The following is a 22,026-nucleotide window of genomic DNA, read 5'->3' on the forward strand; positions in this document are numbered from 1 at the left end:
CACAATAGAATCAATGAAAGACCACACCCAACAGGACAGACAACAACCAATTTGCAAAAAAGAACAAACTGCAAATACAAAAAGAAAGAAGAAAATAATAATATTCAATGAGCAATAAATATTGAGAACCTAAAATGAAGAGTCCTTGAAAGGGAGTCCATAATTTGCAGGAACAGTTCAGTGATGGGGCAAATGAAGTTCATGAGCCTGATGGTTGATGTTTTGTATTACTTTTCTGAAACTTGGTTTAAATTCTGTCCCAATCATTTGTTTGAAATGCTCCCTTTGTACAACAGTTTGAAAAATAATTTTAAAAACTCAGTGTAATTACAGAATAATACAAATCTAGAGTCCAATTTATTGATTAGAATTATCTTGCATCTGCATTTTGATCAAACTTGTCCAGCAGTTCTTTTGGTTGTACAATTCTTTTTCCTCAAGGAGCTTCAAGTTTATGTCTCAATCTTTCTAACTTTACCATAAAATCTCATATTTTGTTTTCTAACACCACCCAACCCAACCTCCTGTTGTGGCTGGTTACAGGGTCCTATGAGAACTGGGGCCTTCCTGATTTTTGTTCTGCTCACTGTGCAAAACTACTGCTGTGTCATCATAAATTTGATGAACTTGGCAAAGCTATATAAAACTGTGGGCTCTACTCTCAGAGTGGTGTTAAAACACATGTTTTAGGCAGATTAAAAGGAATGTTATCCAGAACTTAAACCGTTACTGCACCTGAACCATCTTGTATTAGGAAGTTATTTCTGTTCCTGTGATAACATTTGACTCTTCTACGATTTCTTAGAGGCTCCATCAACAGCATAGAGGAGGCTTTGCCTTGAATTCCTCCCTTAATGTTTGAATTTACTTTAACTGGATTGGTGTCAGTCATATGCAAGATGAAATTTCCACAATGTTGAACTTCTGATGAGGAGAAATAGAATCAGGGCAATTTCACTCCTATCGATTGGTTACAAAGTTACAGATGTTTTGATTGACCTTTTTTAAAACTCAGATGTATTTTTTTTACATAAATCATGCTTTAGAATTCTTCAACTTGAGGACACAAATTCCTTTTGTTGTTTGTTTAGTGTTGCTTCATTTATGAAAACAGCTCCTCCATAAAGAATCTGATATTATAGTGGTTGTATTATACAGACCATATTAGCAGTTTTAGATTCATGAGTCAGATTAAATTGTGAAGTCAAATTCAATAACCTGGTGAACTCTTGTTGGAAAAATAGCTTGGGACTGTTGTTAAAAACTTGTCTGTTTCATTGTCGTTTAGAAAGGGAAAATGTGTCTCCAGACTGGTTTGCATTTGATAGTGTCGCATCATTTCATCGACTTTTATCATGGCCACTCAATTGTTAAAAGTGATGAAATTAGCTTTGTGTACCTTTATTCCCAGAAAACAATTGGTGTACTTTATTTTTAATATATTTTAGGTGGTTTATCAGTGGGAACGTTCATGCAGCAGACAACTTGAGGAAGTTGACAGCAGAACAGTTGCACAGCGATTCTGTAAGTTGTTTGCAAGAAGCAACATTTGAGAAGCGTTGTGAAATCAGCTTAAGTCTGCATGCTATCAACATGAAACTGTCTTGTATGACTAGAGTCGATGCTTCCATGAATTCCCACTACCCATTTTGTCACCATTATTTCAATTAGTATCTCTTCAAAAAATCATCTTTGTCTATGTCGTACATAGACAAAGACAATTATCGTAATTGCTTGCATAGCTTTTAACATGCCCTTATCTGCTTCAATTATCGTAATTCCATGCATAGCTTTTAACATGCCCTTGGTCTCCTTCACATTTGAAATACGTGCCTTTTCTCAGGATTTCATTGCTTTGCCTTTGAAGTGTTGATGCTTAAGTTTTGTTAGCCTACAGTGTACTCAGTTCCACACAGAGAGAGCCTGCAAACAGTGATTAAACGTCACAAACAGAACACCCTATTCCAATAGCACCACAAAGTCTACTATGTCCCCCACAACATATCATCAACATTTGGTATTTAGGCTCTTCACCTCATTTATAATCAACTCTAATTATTCATATACATTGGCTTCATGAAGTTCTATAGAAAAAGTGTTAATTTATTTTTTTCTATGACTTGAATTCTTGATACCTGCATTGTTTATCATTGTATCTGTACAGGACAGCATACAATTCTAGTTAAGATCCCCCATCTTTTACAAGGAGAATACTTGTTAATTAAGATCTCAGTATCTTTAAGAACATAGGAGGTATAATAGGGAATGTGACCGACTCCACATATTCCAAATACTTTCAAAATGTATAAATGTCAGATTTGAATAACAATTAACCAGGCAACAATTAGTACACAGTAGAGGATTTGCATTAAGAAGGCTTTAATTTCAGAAAATTAATTCTCTTAATTTTTCTCTGTATTAATACAGTCTGGCTCATAAATTTTAGATTATAACTTTTGTCCTATATTTCCCAACCGAAATAGGCAATTTCCATCAGTCTACACTGTCTTCAAAGCTTCAATCAGATCATCCCTTACCAGGAGCACAGTTTCAGTATACATGATCTCTTTTGGTAACAATATCTGGAGACCAAGTATCAATCTGCTAGGCCTACTATAGTGTTTTAATGCCTAGATTTCCTTCTAAGGTATAATTCTCAGAACAGTAAAGTAATTCAGCCCAATTCAGTTTGTGTTTAGAAGTAACATAAGACCATAAGATATAGGAACAGAATTTGGCCCATTGCCATTCCATCACAGCTAATCCAATTTTCCTTTGGCCCCAGTCTCCTGCCTTCTTCCCATATCCCTTCATGTCCTGACCAACCAAGAATCTATCAACACACACAAAATGCTGGAGGAACTCAGCAGGCCAGGCAGCATCTATGGAAAAAAAAAGTACAGTCGACACTTTGGGCCAAACCCTTCAGGACTAGAGGGAAAAAAAAGCTGAAGAGTAGGCTTAATAGGTTGGGGGAGGGGAGAGAGAACCACCAGGTGATAGGTGAAACCTGGAGGGGGAGGGATGAAGTAAAGAGCCAGGAAGTTGATTAGTGAAAGAGACAGAAAGTCATGGAAGGAAGAAAAAAGGGGAAGGAGCACCAGAGGGAGGCGATGGGCAGGCAAAGAGATGAGGTGAGAGAAGGAAAGGGGAATGGGAAATAAAGAAGAGGGGGTTTGGGGGGCATTACCGGAAGTTTAAGAAATTGATGTTCCTGCCATCAGGTTGGAGGCTACCCAAATGGAATACAAGGTGCTGTTCCTCCAACCTGAGTGTGGCCTCATCACGACAGCGGAGGAGGCCATGGATGGACACATTATCAGAATGGGAATGGGAAGTGGAATTAAAATGGGTGGTCACTGGGAGATCCTGCTTGTTCTGGCGGATGAAGCGTAGATGCTTGGCAAAGCGGTCTCCCAATCTACGTCGGGTCTCACCGATATGCAGGAGGCCATACCCGAAGCACCGAACACAGTAAGTGACCCCAACAGACTCGCAGGTGAAGTGCCACCTCACCTGGAGGACTGTTTAGGGCCCTGGATAGTAGTGAGGGAGGAGGTGCAGGGGCAGGTGTAGCACATGTTCCACTCGCAAGGATGTGCTAGGAGGGAGATCAATGGGAGGGGGCAAATGGACAAGGGAGTCACGTAGGGAGCGATCCCTGCGGAAAGCAGAAAATGGAGGGTGAAAGAAAGATGTGCTTGATGGTGGGATCCCACTGGAGGTGGCTGAAGTTTCGAGAATTATGTGCTGGACACAAAGGCTGGTAGGGTGGTAGGTGAGGACAAGAGGAACCCTATCCATGGGAGGGTGGCAGGAGGATGGGGTAAGAGTAGATATACATGAAATGCAAGAGATGTGGTTGAGGGCAGCGTTGATGGTGGAGGAAGGGAAGCCCCTTTCTTTGAAAAAGGAGGACATCTCCTTCGATCTGCAATGAAAAGCCTCATCCTGAGAGCAGATGTGGCTGAGATGGAGGAATTGAGAAAAGGGGATGGCATTTTTACAAGTAATAGGGTGGGACAAGGTGTAGTCAAGATAGCTGTGAGGGTCCGTAGGTTTGTAATAGACATCAGTGGATAAGCTGTCTCTGGAGATAGAGACAATGAGATCGAGAAAGGGAAGGGAGCTGTCACGAATGGACCAGGTGAATTTGAGGGCAGGGTGGAAGTTGGAGGCAAAGTGGATGAAGTCAATGAGTTCAGCATGGGTGAGCACCAATGCAGTCATCAATGCAGCACAGGAAAAGTGTGGGATGGTCACCAGTGAGGACTTCAGAACATAGACTGTTCCACGTAGCAGACAAACAGGCAGGCATGGCTGGGACCCATGCGAGTGCCCATGCCTACCCCTTTTGTTTAAAGGAAGTGGGAGGAGCCAAAGGAGAAATTATTGAGAGGACAAGTTCTGCTGGGGGGAGAAGAGTGTTAGTAGAGGGTAACTGTTTAGATCTATTGAATCTATCAATCTCTGTCTTAAACATCCATGAAGACTTGGCCTCCACAGCTGCCTGTGGCAAAGTATTCCACAGATTCGCCACTCTCTGGCTAAAGAAGTACCTCCTCATCTCTGTTCTAAAAGGTCGCCCCTCTTCTGAGACATTTCTACCATAGGAAACATCCTCTCCACATCCACTCTGTCAAGGCCATTCAACACTCGATAGGTTTCGATTAGATCATTCCTCATTCTTTTGAATTTCAGTGAATACAGATCCAGAGCTATCAAACACTCACTCACTCACTCAATGACAAGCCATTCAATCCTGGAATCATTTCAAGAGCCTCCTTTGAACTCTCTGCAGTTTCAGCACATCCTTTCTAAGATGAGGGACCCAAAACTGCTCACAATACTCCAAATGAGGCCTCACCAGTGCTTTATAAAGTCTCAACATTACATCCTTGCTTTTATATTCTAGTCCTCTTGAAATGAATGCTAACATTGCATTTGCCTTCCTTGCCACAGACTCAACCTGCAAATTAACTTTTAGGGAATCCTGCACAAGGACTCCCAAGTCCCTTTGCATCTCAGTTGTTTGTATTTTCTCTCCACTTAGAAAACAGTCACATGACCATACACTTTCCAACTCTGTATTCTGTCTGCCACTTCTTTGCCCATTTTGTCTAAGTCCATCTGTAGCCTCTCTACTTCCTCAAAACTACCTGCACCTCTACCTATCTTCATATAATCTGCAAACTTTGAAACAAAGCTATCAAATATGTCATCCAAATCATTGACCTATAACGTCAAAAGAATCAGTCCCAACACAGACCCCTGTGGAACACCATTTGTCATCAGCAGCCAACCAGAAAAGGCTCGCTTTATTCCCACTCTTTGCCTCCTGCCAATCAGCCACCACTGAATCCACGCTAGAATCTCTCCTGTAATACCATGGGCTCATACCTTGTTAAGGAGCCTCATGTGGCACCTTGTCAAATGCCATCTGAAAATCTAAATGCGCAACATCAATCAATTTTCCTTTGTCTATCCTGTTTGTTATTTTTTAATAGATTCCAATAGATTTGTCAGGCAAGATTGTCCCTTGAGGAAACTATGCTGACTACAGCCTATTTTATCATGTGCCTCCAAGTGGCTTGAGACCTCATCCTTAATGATCAACTCCAACATCTTTCTGATCACTGAGGACAGACTAACTGGCCTATGGTTTCCTTTCTTCTGCCTCTCTCCCTTCTTGAAGAGTGGAGTGACATTTGCAGTTTTCCAGTCTTCTGGAACCATTCCAGAACCTAGTGATTTTTGAAAGATTATTACTAATGCCTCCACAATCTCTTCAGCAACTTAATTCAAAACTCTGGGGTGTACACCATCTGTCCAGGTGACTTAACTACCTTCAGACCTTCCAGTTTCCTAAAAACCTTCTCTCTAGTGATGGTAACTTCACACACTTCATGCCCTCGACACATGGAATTTCCAGCATACTGCTGGTGTCTTCCACAGTGAAGACTGATGCAAAATACTTATTCAGTTCATCCACCATTTCCTTATCCTCTATTATCATCTCTCTAACATCATTTTCCAGCGGTTCAATATCCACTCTTGCCTCTCTTTTACACTTTATATATCTGAAGAAACTTTTGGTATCCTGTTATTATTGGCGAGCCTACTTCTGTTTTCCATCTTCACCTTCTTAATGACTTTTTAGTTGCCTTCTGTTGGTTTTTAAGAACTTCCCAATCCTCTAACTTCCCACTAATTTTTGCTCTATTATATGCCCTCTGTGTGGCTTTGCCTTCTTTTGTTAGCCACGGTTGAGTCATCTTGCCTTTAGAATACTTCAGAATGTATACATCTTGTGCCTTACGAATTTCTTCCAGAAACTCCAGCCATAGCTGCTCTGCTGTCGTCCCTACCAGTGTTATTTTCCAACTAATTTTTGCCAACTCCTCTCTCATGCCTTTGTAATTCCTTTTACTCCACTGTAATACTGATACATCTGACTTTAGTTTCTCCTCAAATTTCAGGATGAATTCGATCATATTATGATCACTTTCCCCCAAGGGTTCTTAAGCTCTCTGATCAATTCTGGTTCATTGCACAACACACAATCCAGTATAGATGATCCCCTGGTGGGCTGCTCTAAAAAGCCATCTCCATGTAACCGACCCTCTTTTTTCCTTAGTCTTCTATGAGTAACTTTATAGATTTTACAGATGTAAATGAGTGAGATATACAGTGGCATGCAAAAGTTTGGGCACCCCTGGTCAAAATTTCTGTTACTGTGAATAGCTAAGCGAGTAAAAGATGAACTGGTTTCCAAAAGGCATAAAGTTAAAGAGGACACATTTCTTTAATATTTTAAGCAATAAAACTTTTTTTATTTCCATCTTTTACAATTTCAAAATAACAAAAAAGGAAAAGGGCCTGAAGCAAAAGTTTGGGCACCCTACATGGCAGTACTTAGTAACACCCCCTTTGGCAAGTATCACAGCTTGTAAATGCTTTTTGTAGCCAGCTAAGTGTCTTTCAATTCTTGTTTGGGGGGATTTTCACCCATTCTTCCTTGCAAAAGGCTTCTAGTTCTGTGAGATTCTTGGGCTGAAATGCATGCACTGCTCTTTTGAGGTCTATCCACAGATTCTCGATGACGGTCAGGGGGACTGTGAGGGCCATGGTAAAACCTTCAGCTCGTGCCTCTTGAAGTAGTCCATTGTGGATTTTGAAGTGTGTTTAGGATCATCATCCTGTTGTAGAAACCATCCTCTTTTCACCTTCAGCTTTTTTACAGACGGTGTGATGTTTGTTTCCAGAATTTGCAGGTATTTAATTGAATTCATTCTTCCCTCTACCAGTAAATGTTCCCCGTGCCACTGGCTGCAACACCAGCCTAAAGCATGATTGATTCACCCCTGTGCTTAAAAAAGGTTCTATTCAAAAGGTTCAAAGGAACATCTAAACAAGCCTGATGCATTTTGGAAACAAATCCTGTGGGCTGATGAAGTTAAAATAGAACTTTGTGGCCGCAATGAGCAAAGGGTATGTCTGGAGAAAAAAGGGTGCAGAATTTCATGAAAAGAACCCCTCTCCAACTGTTAAGTGGGGGGGTGGATCAATCATGCTTTGGGCTTGTGTTGAAGCCAGTGGCATGGGGAACATTTACTGGTAGAGGGAAGATTGAATTCAATTAAATACCAGCAAATTCTGGAAGCAAACATCACACCGTCTGTAAAAAAAAAAGCCAAAGATGAAAAGTGGATGGCTTCTATAACAGGATAATGATCCTAAACACACCTCAAAATCCACAATGGACTACCTCAAGAGGTGCAAGCAGAAGGTTTTGCCATGGCCCTCACAGTCCCCCGACCTGAACATCATCGCGAATCTGTGGATAGACCTCAAAAGAGCAGTGCATGCAAGACGGCCCAAGAATCTCACAGAACTAGAAGCCTTTTGCAAGGAAAAATGGGTGAAAATCCCCCAAACAAGAATTGAAAGCTGGCTACAAAAAGCATCCACAGCTGTGATACTTGCCAAAGGGGGTGTTACTAAGTACTGCCATGCAGGGTGCCCAAACTTTCATTTTGGGACCTTTTCCTTTTTTGTTATATTGAAACTGTAAAAGATGGAAATAAAAAAAAGTTTTCTTAAAATATTAAAGAAATGTGTTATCTTTAACTTTATGCCTTTTGGAAATCAGTTCATCTTTTACTTGCTTAGCTATTCACAGTAACAGAAATTTTGACTGGGGTGCCCAAACCTTTGCATGCCACTGTACATCATCCTAACTCATTAATATTCTCACTTCTACCTTGTTTACTGATCTCGTTTCCATTTTTCTGTTTTTATTAGAGCAATTGGCACATCGTTTGGTAGTATTTACTGGGAGTGAGAGTCAATAAATATGACAGTCTCCTTATTCAATTACCAATAAATAGTGCTGGCACATGACTCCAAACCTGGGTGTGGGGGTGGTGTATGAACTTAACATCTCTTTCATGTGGATATAATTATTGGCAGTGAAAGGTCTTGTGTTGGTCAGTCATCTTTAACTGAAGATTCAAAGTCTGTATGCAGTATACAACCCTGAGATTCACCTTCCCCACCGACAGCTACGAGTCGGCAATAAATGGAGTTGATCATGGGCTTATCACCCCCCCCCCCCAGCCTCCAGGCTTCTTGGCTTCAAGACCACACACTTCATTCGAAGCCTCACCAAATATCATGGAAGACAGCAAAGCACCAGATCACTCAATAGGCTCGATAACACACCACCAAAATGTAGATCACAGGCTCCAAAAGCAGCAGAACCACATTGGAAAAAGAAAGGAGACATGGTTTCATGAACTGTCTAGAGGTCTTGGTCACGTTTTTTTGCTGGCGCCATCTTCCAGTATTACTAATTGGCCAATGGAATGTATTTACTTTTTCCTTGAAGTTATAAGTCTTTGTAGATGCTTCCTAGCTTACTCTTGCACCACCCTCTTGAGTGAAGAAGTTCCCCTTAAATATTTCCTTTCACCATTAACCTATGATCTCTAGTTCTTGTCTCCCCCAACCTTGGGAAAATTATCCTAGTACGGGGGTGGCAAACCTGTGGCATGCAGGTCTAAGATGGCATGTGAAAAAAAATATTGTCGCAACATCGCATGAAGAGAGTCCCGTTTTAAAACACCACCCCTAATAAAAAATGATACATAATGATTCTTTACTCAGAATGAAACATTTTTTTAAAAATGTCTCATGCTGTCTTGGTGCCAGTTACAGTTGTGAGAGCATGTGATGTTGAATGATACATTTTGAAATCCTCATAGACTTCGTGTACATATCAGTATTTGGATAGTAAAAGGTTTGGTCAATTTACATTGGTTTTGCTCTGCTTATATTTTTTTCTTCTGTCGTTTCTCAGTGAATTCTAGATTTTCAGTGATAGTAACAGTAAAGGTTTAGTGCCCCCATGAATATTTATTTTTCAATTGTCTTTTTATAAGATTAATATTAATGCTTTTTGACAACCCATTTAAAATTTTTCCTTTATTATACTTTTAACAGTAAAACAAAAATAAGCAACAGGATTTCCTTAAAGTCTATAATTACTGTTGCAAATTCACTAATAAGTGATTATTTCTGCTCAAAATCACCATGGCACATGGGATAATTTGTTTTAGAAGATTATTGCCAATTTAGACATATGCTGTCAAAAAGGTTCACCACACCTGCCCTAAAGCTTCTAGAGAGGCGGTAAGGTAGCAAGGCGGTTAGCACAACACTTTATAGTACAGGCTACCCAGATTCAATTTCTGCCACTGCCTGTAAAGTGTTTATACTTACCGTGTGGGTTTCCTCCTACAGATGTACCAGTTGGTAGGTTAATTGGTCATTGTAAACTGTTCCATGATTAGGCTAGGATTAAATCTTAGTGTGGCTCAGAGGGCCTATTCTGCACTGTATCTCAGTAAACAAACAAACAAACTCAGGGTGGGGAGGAAATCATGTGAAATGTGTGGGCTTAAGCAGTAAATGTCAATGTCAGCAGGCTGATTTGTGAATGGTCTTGCAACAGTGGCAGTTGCTCTGATTGCAACTAATTCTCAAACAGCATCTGCTGGAGTGCTATTCTATCTGACCAATTAGTTCACTTGTTTTATAAAATAACTTGCAATTCTCTTTGCTTTACAATATTTATAATTAAATTCTCTCTTTTTTAAAAAAAGACGGGATGAATAAATTCATCAGTTTAGGCACTGATGGGTTTTCAAATACAGTGCAAATCAAGGACTCCTTCAAAATGCAGTTTCACAGAAAACCTAATCAGGATCTCTCTGGAGAGACAGCTACGTGTTCCACAATTGGACCCCGTAAGAGAGGACCCGACCGAACTTATGAGATTGATTGTTCCTCTCCTGTGAAATGCAAACATGCTGAGCTGACCTTGGATGACTGGGATTTACTGAACTGTTACTGAAGAGGAAACTGAAACTTGTACAGAGCAAACTTCTAAAAGATTAAGGATTTTGGAAGATTCCTTCATTAGCAAAGCCCAGATAAGTGTTTTAAAACTTTTCAGCACTTGCCAGTCACCTGACTGAACTAGCAGTTTACGCTGTTTCTGAACATATTATTTCTCATCATTGAGTTAAATTTATTTGAATTGTATGGATAATGAAATAAAGCTTTTTTTAGGTACTGCAAGTTAGATGTCGTCAGTGTTTGATTTATTTTGAGAGTTCCTCTATTTGTCATTATCTGAAAAATAAGGGAGGTAGAAACATAGAAAACCTACAGCACAACACAGGCCCTTTTACCATAAAGCTATGCCGAACATGTCCTTACTTTAGAATTACCTAGGCTTATCCATAGCCCTCTATTTTTCTAAGCTCCATGTACCTATCCAGGAGCCACTTAAAAGACCCCATCGTTTCTGCCTCCATCGCCACTGCTGGCAGCCCATTCCACACACTCACCACTCTGTGTAAAAAACTTACCCCTGACATCTCCTCTGTACCTACATCCAAGCACCTTAAAACTATGCCCTCTCATGCTAGCCATTTCAGCCCCGGGAAAAAGCCTCTGACTATCCACACAATCAATGCCCCTCATTATCTTGTACACCTCTATCAGGTCACCCCTCATCCTGTTGTTTCAAGGAGAAAAGGCAGAGTTTACTCAACCTATTCTCATAAGGCAAATTAAGTGTTTCCCAATATAGCATAGTACTGGTTGATGATTAAGTATTTAGTTCATTGCATGGTGATTTTATCTTCTGATACCTACTTTCTGTAGAAAATCTTTGGGTTCCTGAGCAAGGAAATCTGTTTCTGTTTATAGAAATCTCAAGAACTGAATTTTCACAGTTCTGTAAATAGCTGAAGACTTGACATTTTTCAGAAACCCTCTGAGCCCATCTCCATCCCATCCTGTTATATTTATTGAAGGCAAACCTCCAAAGGATGACCTGGCTAACCAAAGTGTCCTTTGAGTATTAGCAAATTAGGAGTCTGTCCTGGCCTTAAATAATTTCATATCAGTGCATGAAATTTCATTTGCCTTTAAAGTTTACCTTAAGAATATTAGCTATAGAAAACTTGTTTTAATGTCATTGCAGTTTTTGTGCTACCTTTATAAAAGGTAGTTTATTCATTTTCCAATATTATCATTTGATGGCAATTCCACTCTCCATCACACAAATTAGAATTTAGCTTCTTCTCCAGCGTAGGTTAAAGTATTCATTGACTACTGCAAAGAAGAGGAAATACGATAACCAGAAAAGGGTGTACAAACCGATATTTATTTCTGAGCTGAAGAAAATCTTGTCCACAAAACCCATGAAGATAGTACTTTTGGATGAAAAACTACAAAAGCTTAAGTTTGATTACAATAAAGTAAAAATTTCACAGTAACTCAGCAAAAATTAGCTTGAGAAAAATGCACTAAATGAACTCTCTGCCAAGCTGCAAAATAAAAGTTACAGATTTATCAATGAGTTACTGTTAAGTTAAACTGTTGAAGATTGTGACTCAGTATTTACATGATGCAAATGTGAGCATCTCTTGCCAAAAGCATGAAAAGTCATGATGCAGAGGGAGATCAATACATTAAGTTATAAATTTAACTGAAGTTTTAATCAATGTCCATTTCAACAGTTGAATAGGAAATGCATCATATTAAACATTACAAGCAAATACACTTAATCTGTACACCAGTGTGATTGAGAAGTTCAGCTGCTAATAAGATCGGACATTCTCAGAAATTGTTGTGCAACAAACAACTGTTTTATAGCTCATAACTTTCATAAAACAGTCCATACCCAAGATCAAGTTGAATTATTTATATCTAGGAATGTGATATCTTAAGTTTGAAAATTCACCTCAAGCAGACATTTGGCAAAGACCACCATTTCAAATTCCAGAACATAAGGGGATTCCAAGTTTAATCCTGATTAATTAAATTGTTGACTGGTCTAGGTTAACTTTAGTAGGCAAAGGTCCAACCACTTCCTTTTCATCCTTGGATTTGATAACAATCAGTGATGAAGATGGATATGAAGTTAGCTTCAATTCATTCATAAATTCCATGTCTCCATATATGCTCAGTTTCTGTAAAAGCCACACAAATGTTTAGAACTGTCACTCTCCTTGCAGACCTTCATATTTAAAATTTTCTTCTAGTGAATAAAACAAGAGTGGTCATGAGGAATATTTGTAAGTTCCTCCTTAATAAAGTGCCGTGGAATGATTTGTCAATTGTTGATATAAACTACAATCCACTTGCAGTACTGAAGATCAAAATTTCTTTTAACAATATTGGATGTTGCAAACATTTTGTGTTAATGTTGCAATATTTGGTCACTGTCAGTTCAAAATGATACTGGCATCCAGCGGCTTTGTCAAACTGGCTGAGCAATTAAATAGCAGAGTACACGTGACCCAGTACATTATTTACAAAACAATCAAATCTTATGCGTTAAAGAACAATGTTTTAATTGTATTTTAAAGTAAGGCCACCACTGTTGATACACAAAACCTCAATATAAAATCTTCAGAACAAATTAGGAAGATAGAAATAAAAAAAATCCTTCCAAATTTATTGTTAAGGCATTCAATTCTGTGCTGAATTCAACATTCCCCCTCAATGTGTGTTTATCCAAGCTACAGGACAAACTTCAGCTACTGCATTATGATTGTATTCAATGAAACTGCCAAGTTGTATTTTCAGTGTATCACATTATAAACTCTTTTACATATTATTGTATCCTCTTTAATGCAAAATACCTCCTCTGTTCAGCCGGTATCTCCTTTTCTATTATGCTATGTCTTAGTTTGGAGAAAATTAGAAGTTGAACCTTTGAACCTTTATTTGATTTTGAGAAAAGATGGGGTTCATTTGCTCGTTATTATCATTTGAGTTAATTGACAGATTTCCTCCACAATCCAATTGTAAATTTTTGGTATATATTTTTTTCTTGCTGGCGGTTTGATGTTTATCTTTAGCTTTTTGTATGACGCATGGCTCTGGGGTTATATACCTAATGGGGTATTTCTTCCCCACTTTTTCTGCTTAGTAGGGTTTTTTATTATCACCAACATTTTTCAATCTTTAAAATAATTTTTTTTTCCTTGAGACATTGTAAGTGTTGCTTACTTCAATGTACTCGTTATTTTTGAGTAATACAATAATAATAAAAAGATTTGAAAAGAAAAAGAAAATTATAAACTGAAGGTGATACTCTTGGGGGGGTGGGGCTGAACATTAAGGTATACAAGTGTATAAAGAAATAAAGCACTTAGCAAGTAATGACCATATATTAACTTTAGACTCAAGCTAAAGACGAACTGTCAAATTGAGTTTAGGGATCAATTCTTGGGATACAACATAGAGCATGATACATTTCAACAAGAAAGAAAATTTTGAGTAAAGGACCCACTATCTGCAGTTAACTAAAAGATCATATCAAACTTAAAGAAAAACATCATTCTACAAAGTCAAACTGACAGGACAGTTGGACAATGTGTGACGAAAAACCAAGTTATCAGAAGATTGATACTGATGAGAGAGATAAGGGAGACAATGGAGAAGCGTTCAAAATGTTAATGAGAGAGGAGAGAGAGGTAACGGAAAAGAAACACAATTAAGAGTATTGACAGACTGGTTGCTTTGAACCTGAACTGTTTGAAGTTTGATGGACAGGCGATACCCCAGCAGGGGGATAAAAAGAACAGGTTCGCTAAGGCAAGACACACCACGAGATCACGAGATAATGAGACCCTGGAAGTGTGGTGTGCCCCCACAAGTTGTTGAGAGTTTGGAGGTCTGGTCGGGGGAACCGACCATAGACGCACAGGGTGAAAAGGTACGATCAGCGGGAACCTAGTGTGTGTGTCCGCCCTTGCCTGGGTGCCGGGTTCACCGCGGAAGAACGGTCGTATCCGGAACGGAGGGGTCACAGTCGGTGACCACAGAAGACATAAAAGGGTTCACCCGAAAGCTAACTGCGAAGAACAAAGGTCTGTTTGAATCAGAATTTGCATATCATCCTCTCTCGCTCTCTCCAACAGCACAACAGCGATTACTGCGAACTGTACTCAGCCGAACTGAACTCTGCGTCACTTGAAACTGATCATTTTACCCCTAGACTGCGATAGAGCTTGATTGATTCCTATTATCCTAGTTCTGTGTACATGTGTGTTTTATCATTGCTAACCTGTTGCATTTATATCCTTACGATTAGAGTACTGTGTTACCTATTTCTTTAATAAAACTTTCTTAGTTCCAGTAATCCAGACTCCAACTAAGTGGTCCATTTCTGCTGGTTTGGCAACCCAGTTATGGGGTACGTAACAAATGAAAAAACAAGGATTTAAAAAAAGGAAAGAGACTATTAAATAAAAAATAGTAACGGCTTCTATAGATATTTTAAATGCTAAAGTAAATGTTGGTATTATAGAGTCAGGTGAATTAATAATAGAAAAGGAGATACCAGCTGAACGGAGGAGGTATTTTGCATTAAAGAGGATACAATAATATGTAAAAGGTACCCAAGGACATTGGGAAGGAAGAATTCAGAAAACTGTCATGGCACTTAACACACAGGTTTTGGGCTGACAGATTTCTGGTTCCCAATGGACTTCATCCAGGGTTCTTAAAAAAAAAGGATTGATTTAATTTCCATAGTTTCCCAGTTTTGTGGAAGGGTACATTAAATTAGAAAACAGCAAATTTAAATTATTTATTCATAAGATAGAGACAAAACAGAAAACTACAGGTCAGTTGGTATAACATCTGTCATTGAGGAAATGGTAAGACTATTAATAAAAACTTATCACAGGCACATAAAGTAATCTAGCAAAGTTGTGATTTCATAAGAGGACCATATTTTACCAAATGGGGCTCTTCGATGCCATAACATGTTGTGAATTAAGGGGAACCAGTAGATGGGGTATACATATTTCCAGAAGGAAATGATATATGTGCCACATTGAAGGTTACTGTGGAAAATAAAAGCTCATAGCTTAGGAGGAAATGGTAAGCATAAATTGGCTTTTTTTTTGGCAAGGTGAAAGTGTGATGTAGGATAGGATTCAGTTCTGGAGCCTCAAAATTTTCTAATTTATATATACACAACTTGGATGAAGACACCAAAAGGTGTAGTTGCTAAAGTTAGTGATAACACAAAAATAAGTATGGAATTGTGAAGATGTTATAGGTGGCTACAGAGGGATATAGATTTGATAACTGGCAAATTAAGCCATTTGGACTACCCCCAGAGATAATCCCACCTTCTCTCATACTGAAATTAGTATGTATTTGTTTCTTTCCCAATTCTGACAAAAATCTGGACCCAAAGCATTACCAGATTCTTCTTGTACACATGGTGTTTTACCTGCTGAGTGTTTCTAGCATTTTCTTTTTGTTGCAGAGGCCCATTCTAAGTGATGTAAATGGATATGAACTGCCCTGAATTTTCTCCAGTGTGTTTGTAGTATAATTCCATGCTATTGCCCATTATAAATCCCCTAGAGGCTTTCACTATCCAGTATGAACTGAAAATTCAAAGATATGATAAAAGGAATCAGTGCCCATAGAACTGTTACAACAGGATTTTGACCAGGTAATTATGACCAAGTGAATGGCATACTGTATTGAGTTTTTACAATTGTAGAAATGCATATATTTTAAAAACATGGAAGTTTACAACTTTACAACACTCTTGCATCAATGATGGTAAAATCAGTATGCAGTAAATGTTTCATACGTTTGACAATTCACAGACAAGGAAACAGAAGGTAGTAAATGGATGTACATTATGTGAAGCCAATGAACAAACAACAGATACATGGCTCCAAATACTACTTTGAGACCTTGGCTAGTTGTTTGTAAACAATTTAAATGGTAAACCTCTAGCTTACCACATTCAATTTGCAGCTACAGTACTTTCGTGAAATGGTGGAATTAGAAAGTTAGTCTTACCTCTGCTGGAATGTGCTGCTCCACAGCTGTAGCAGCAGTAGCACAACAGATCCATAGGAGCACCAACACAGAAAGAACCAGAGTGGTAGTTAAGATCCAACGAGGAATCCCTGCATTCCTGAAATAAACCATTTAATGTCCAGTAATCCTGCATGTTACAAATCATTAGCACTTCTATAGGTTACTGAAAATGGGACTGTAAGTTTCTTCTGCTCTTCATTCAGTTAATCCTTCCACCATTCACCATTCCAACTGCAGGCATCTACACAAGTTTTTAACCAATGATTTTTCAAGAACATCCTTAACAGATCTTGCTTGCCTTCCTTTGGACGACAACCCAGTGTCCGATTTTGCATAATGGGAGTGTAAAAGTTTGTATACCACATGGAATCAAAACTTGTTGCTTATTAGAAGAAAATTGTTACAAATTTTGAAGCAAAGTAAGTTCACGTAACATAGTCAACAATCAAAAAACTCCATTTCAACAATGTTGTAATTAGTTCTATGCTTACAAACTTCTGCCCACCCCACCCAATCCCCATAGGGCATCATATTCTAGTTTTTGCTGCTCACCTAGCCAACTAGTTCTGATTCAAAAGCGCAATACCAGCAGTCTCCTCATAGAAGAATTTAACATCTACTTCTTTCCCATAAAGAGAAACAGAAAGCAATCCCAGTAAATCAAGTGCATTAACAGATAAGCCTCAATATTTAACATCACAAGGAATTAGAACCATTCTTCCAATTAAATGGACCTCGGTAGATCCATATTTAATAAGTACCAGCCTCAATTCTAACTCTTAAAACTCCAATCCAGCAAAATTAAGCAAGACTTAGTACAGCATTAGTGCCAGATTAAATGTAGTTAACTTATCAACTTCAAGAGTCAAAGTAACTGGAAGAAACCACATACAATTTCAAAGGAATGCGGAAATAGTTGCGAACATCCGGCTTATGCATAGCCCTTAGACGTGATCAAGTGTTAGAGAGGCAAATAGTATAAATTTGCTGACTGCTGCAGGGATCTTCCCAGCTGCATAACTGACCTGTGAACTGTTCACAGGAACGGAACCCTGCCGAAGTGTGGGGACAACCTGCATCTTTAAAACCAATATATTTTCCCATTTTCATCGTACTTAGTTGCTGCTGTAGGACTGTTGACAAAAATCAACACGAGTGTAATTACTTTGAATGTACACCTTATTCCCAAAAGCAAATGGCAACACTGTATAAACCCCCCCCCCCCCAAAAAATAATAACATACAACACAACACAAAACGTGCACGGCAAACTTAACCTTTTTAACAGTCTGGGTGAATTCTGTCTGATGAAATTAAGGAGTCCCTACACACACACACACTCGCAGAATTCACCCTAGCAGACAAAGTCAAACGAGCAGGGGCCCACAAAGCTCGGCCAAACCTACGCCTGCCTTCATGGGCAGGTGCCGGATAGGAAGAAGAGTCAACGTCGGAAGGTCTGGAGATGGGAGGCTGGCCCACCCGCAGGGACTGTGCCACTTCCACTGGAGAGTCTACGGCCAAATGGGCAGGCTTGAGACGATCCACAGAAACACCGTCCTGGATACCTCCAAAGTCCAGTGTAAAACACTTATCCCCTGCTTCCAACACGTGGAACGGGCCATCATGAGGCAGCAGCAGGGGACCCCAATGGCCATCATGACGCACAAACATATTTTGCCTCCTTTAGGCTTTACTGCATCATGGGCACCAGAGTGAAAGTTTTGACACTGTCCATAAAAGCCAACCGCTGCTGCGAAGACCACGGGACCGCAGATGTTGGGAAAAACTCCCGGCGCCTGTACGAGTTGCCTGGTAACTAGCTCTGCAGGAGAGGACTGAAGGTCTGCCCAGGGGCTGTTCTTAGGCCCAGCATGACTCATGGCAGTCTGCCCATCTAACAACCATCACTGAGGCATACATGAAGAGCGGCTTTCATTGAACAGTGGAACCGCTCGCACAGATCGTTGGCCTGACAGTGATAAGCCATGGTCCAGTGCAGTTTGACCCCCAGACCACAAGCAATTGCACACCATAGGTTGGACATAAACTGCACCCCTCGGTCAGAAGAGATATCTGACGGGACGCTGAACGATGAGCCAACAAACGCTCGCACCACCTCCGCGGCTGAAATGGTCAACAGTGGCACTGCCTCGGCCAATGTGTGGTCCTACCAACGATGGTGAGGAGGTGAGCAAACCCGCAGGATGGGGGCAACGGGACAACCAAATCCACATTCACATGGTCGAAACACCGCTCAGAGACTGCCAAAGGGGCCTTGGCGTGTCGATGCACTTTCAGGCATTTACATGCCAAACGAGCACTAGCCCAGCCCCTGGCGCTCTTCGTAAGCCCATGCCACACAAACTTTTCTGTCACCAGTTTCTGCAATGCCCTCCGGCCCGGGTGAGAAAGCCCATGGACCACATTGAAAACACGCTGCCACGAGCTCGCTTGCACAACTGGCCTGGGTTGCCCCATTGACGCACCACACAGTAGTGAAATGCCGCTCTCACCGAAAGCAGCATCCAACAATTTCAACCCTGTGTCTTGCGAACGCAGCACCTGCACGCTCGGGTCCAAATCCTGGCCTGCTGCCATCTGAGTGTAGTCCATACCCAAATGAAGGACTGGGAAAGGCAGTCAGCCACGAGGTTGTGCTTCTCCGTGACCTGCTGGATGTCCGTGGTGAACTCCGAAATAAAAGAAAGATGGCGCTGCTGTCGAGCAAACAAAGGTTCAGAGACCTTAGCCATAGTGAATGTTAGGGTCTTATGATCCACAAAAGCCGTAAATGGATGGGCCTCTAGGGAAAATGGAAATGCTGCACAGCCAAGTACAGGCCGAGAAGCTCACAGTCAAACGTGATGTACTTGCTCTCACAGGGGCGCAGCTGATGCCGAAAAAAGGAGAGAAGCTGCCAAATGCCGTTGACCAACTGCTGATGCAGCGTGATGACCATGCAGTCAGACGTGTTTGGGAGGGGGTGCACCAGCAGCGTTGCATTAGACAATGCCTGCTTAGTGTCCAGGAACACCCTAGACCTTTCCTCCATCCAGTTCACAACATGCTTGGTCGCTTTGCCCCTTAAGAGCCCTGTAGAGTGGGTGCATGAGCTGAGCCACTTTGGGGACAAAACAGTGATTGAAGTTCACCATGCCCAAAAACTCCTGCAGGACCTTAATGATGACTGACCAAGGGAAGCGCTTAACGGCCTCAACTTTAGCCAGCAGGGGAACTGTCCTTGCTGCATTGACACGGTGTCCAAGGACAGTCCAAACTGGCAATTTGCCAGGTTGACGGTAAGACCATGCTGACTAAAGCATTCAAAAAGGGTTCTCAAGTGTAAGAGATGTTCGTCCCTAGAAGAGCTGGCTACCAAAATGTCATCTAGGTAAATAAACAGGAATGGCAAATCCCTGAGAACACTGTCCATGAGGCACTGAAAGGTTTGGGCCGCGTTCTTCAGCCTGAATGGCATTCGGAGGAACTCAAACAAACCAAATGGTGTAATAACAGCAGTCTTAGGAATGTCAGCCGGATAGACAGGGATCTGGTGATAACTGTGAATGAGATCCACTTCTGAGACAATAATTTTCTCTGCCAGGTAGGCAGAGAAATCCTAGGTATGCAGGATCGGGTATCGGTCAGAGGTTGTGGCGTTGTTGAGGTGGTAGTAATTGTCACATGAACGCCACCCACCCGCACCCCCCCTGGTTTTCACACACAAAGGGGAAGCCCAAGGGCTGCCGGAATGCCTGACAATGCCCAGGCGCTCCACGGCATCAAACTCAGCCTTGGCGATGGCTACTTTCTCCGGGTCGAGGCATCTGGCACAGGTGCAAGTGGACGGGCTGGTGGTGAGGATATGGTGCTCCACACCATGTTCAGCGGTGGTGGGGGTGAAGGTGGGCTCTGTCAGGTCTGAGAACTCAGCAAGGTGGTGGAGCGGAAGCGGAAAGGGTGCTGGACAACTCTGAAGTGCTGGTGGCACTGCGTGTGCTGGAGAGGGAGTAGAAAGTCTCTGCGTTGAAACGAAAAGGCTGTTGTCGCAGAGGAAGTCGGCCCCCAGCAGAGGTGTAGACACTGCCAACACAAAGTTCCAGCATAACTTCTGCCCGCCGAAGCACACCATCTGCCGCTTACCAAAAGTCCGGATGGCACTGCAGTTCACAGCCTCGAAAGATGGTCCATATTCTCCAGTTTGTATGTCCAATTTAGATGTGGGCAGGACGCTCACCTGAGCGCCCGTGTCACAGAGGATACGGCTCCCAGGAACAGAGTCTGTAATGAACAACAAACTGTCCACAGCAGCTAACGGGTGCCAGTCATTCCGATTTCCAACTCCTTGAACCCATAGGGTGGGCGGCACTTCTTAGCTCTCAGCCCAAACCTCGCGTGATAGAAACACAGGGCAGGGGACCGTTGTTGAGCCACGGCGATTGTCTCATGTTCAGGTGGCAGTGAGGCGGTGAAGTCGTCCAGCCACAAGGTCGCACAGGCCCTCTTGGTGACGGAAAACACCTTGTCTGCCTCTCTCACTAGAGCCCAGAGGTCTTTGAGGGGAGAGCCAGCCATAGCCGACCGCACCTCACCTCGTAGTTGTTGCAGGAAAAGCTCTCTGAAGATGAAACATGGCTTATGTCCACCAAAGAGGGACAACAAGTGGTCCATCAACTCCGAAGGCTTGGAGTCGCCTAAGCTAGACAGTGAGAGGATCCAATGGGCACGCTCAGACTCGGAAAGTTTGCAAGTCTCTAGAAGGAGTTGCTTTAAGAATCTTGTACCTGACAACTTCTGAAGGGTGCTGTGGAACGCTCATTACCCTAGTAGCCGTTGAGCTGTCTAACGCTGCGACAATTTCATGTCGTCTTGTGAAAATCTCTGCACTGAGAACTGGGCCCCTGATTGAGCAAACCAAATGGCAGCATGTTCTTGCCAGAATTCAGGGAGTTTCAGAGCAACGGCGTTTGCAATCATGATTGTAAAATGAGCAAAATCACTCTGGAATCATCCAAGAGAAGCACTAGGGTCACCAGTGTAGGAGTGTCGATAAAAATCGACACAAGTGTAATTACTTCTAATGTACAAGCAAAAACGCAAACAAATGGCAATGTTGTATTTAAGAAAAAAACCTGCCCCAAAACGTAATAACGTACAACGTAATATACATGGCGAACTTAACCCTTAACAGTCTGGGTGAATTCTGCCTCAAGAAATTGAGGAGTCCCTACACTGCATACCATCACTGAAATACACAAAGTCAACAAATTTCATAACACATGCTGGTGATATTAAATCTGATTTTCAAATTGCATCACCAGTTCTAAGACCTCATTCTGATACTTAATTGATTTCAGGAAAATCAAGAACTTGGTATGTTTAAAATAAGTGAAGATCAACCTATCAAAGGGAAAACAAATTATTTTTTAAATCGCTCATTTTGTAATGTGACAGGGGCACAAGCAATTTATTTGAACTGACAACCAGCAATTCAGCTGCATTAAATAATGGAAAATATTATCCCCATGACTGCTGCAGCAACAAGTGCTGCTCAGAATATACAAGATCAAATGCAGTGGTATAA

At 41.1% G+C, this 22,026-nt stretch overlaps 2 protein-coding genes across 5 annotated transcripts in view; one reads left to right on the forward strand and one right to left on the reverse strand.

Moving 5' to 3' along the window:
* Positions 1-10,644, forward strand: part of lrrc42 (leucine rich repeat containing 42) — a 41,006-nt gene extending 30,362 nt beyond the window's left edge. For all 4 annotated transcript variants that reach the window (XM_072274059.1, XM_072274060.1, XM_072274061.1 and 1 more), the window contains 2 exons: positions 1,449-1,524; positions 10,167-10,644. In XM_072274059.1, the coding sequence (XP_072130160.1) occupies positions 1,449-1,524; positions 10,167-10,417 (327 nt within the window). In that variant the 3' untranslated portion in view covers positions 10,418-10,644. The remainder of the gene's footprint in view (positions 1-1,448; positions 1,525-10,166) is intronic.
* A 1,075-nt stretch (positions 10,645-11,719) lies between these two features.
* Positions 11,720-22,026, reverse strand: part of tmem59 (transmembrane protein 59) — a 41,532-nt gene continuing 31,225 nt past the window's right edge. Inside the window, exons 7-8 of the mRNA XM_072274083.1 lie at positions 16,420-16,537; positions 11,720-12,548 (exon numbers count right to left, since the gene is read on the reverse strand). Coding sequence (XP_072130184.1) covers positions 12,396-12,548; positions 16,420-16,537 — 271 coding nt within the window. The 3' untranslated portion in view covers positions 11,720-12,395. The remainder of the gene's footprint in view (positions 12,549-16,419; positions 16,538-22,026) is intronic.

The sequence above is a fragment of the Mobula birostris genome, chromosome 12 (genome assembly GCF_030028105.1).
Source record: "Mobula birostris isolate sMobBir1 chromosome 12, sMobBir1.hap1, whole genome shotgun sequence".
In the NCBI taxonomy this organism is placed as follows: domain Eukaryota; kingdom Metazoa; phylum Chordata; class Chondrichthyes; order Myliobatiformes; family Myliobatidae; genus Mobula; species Mobula birostris.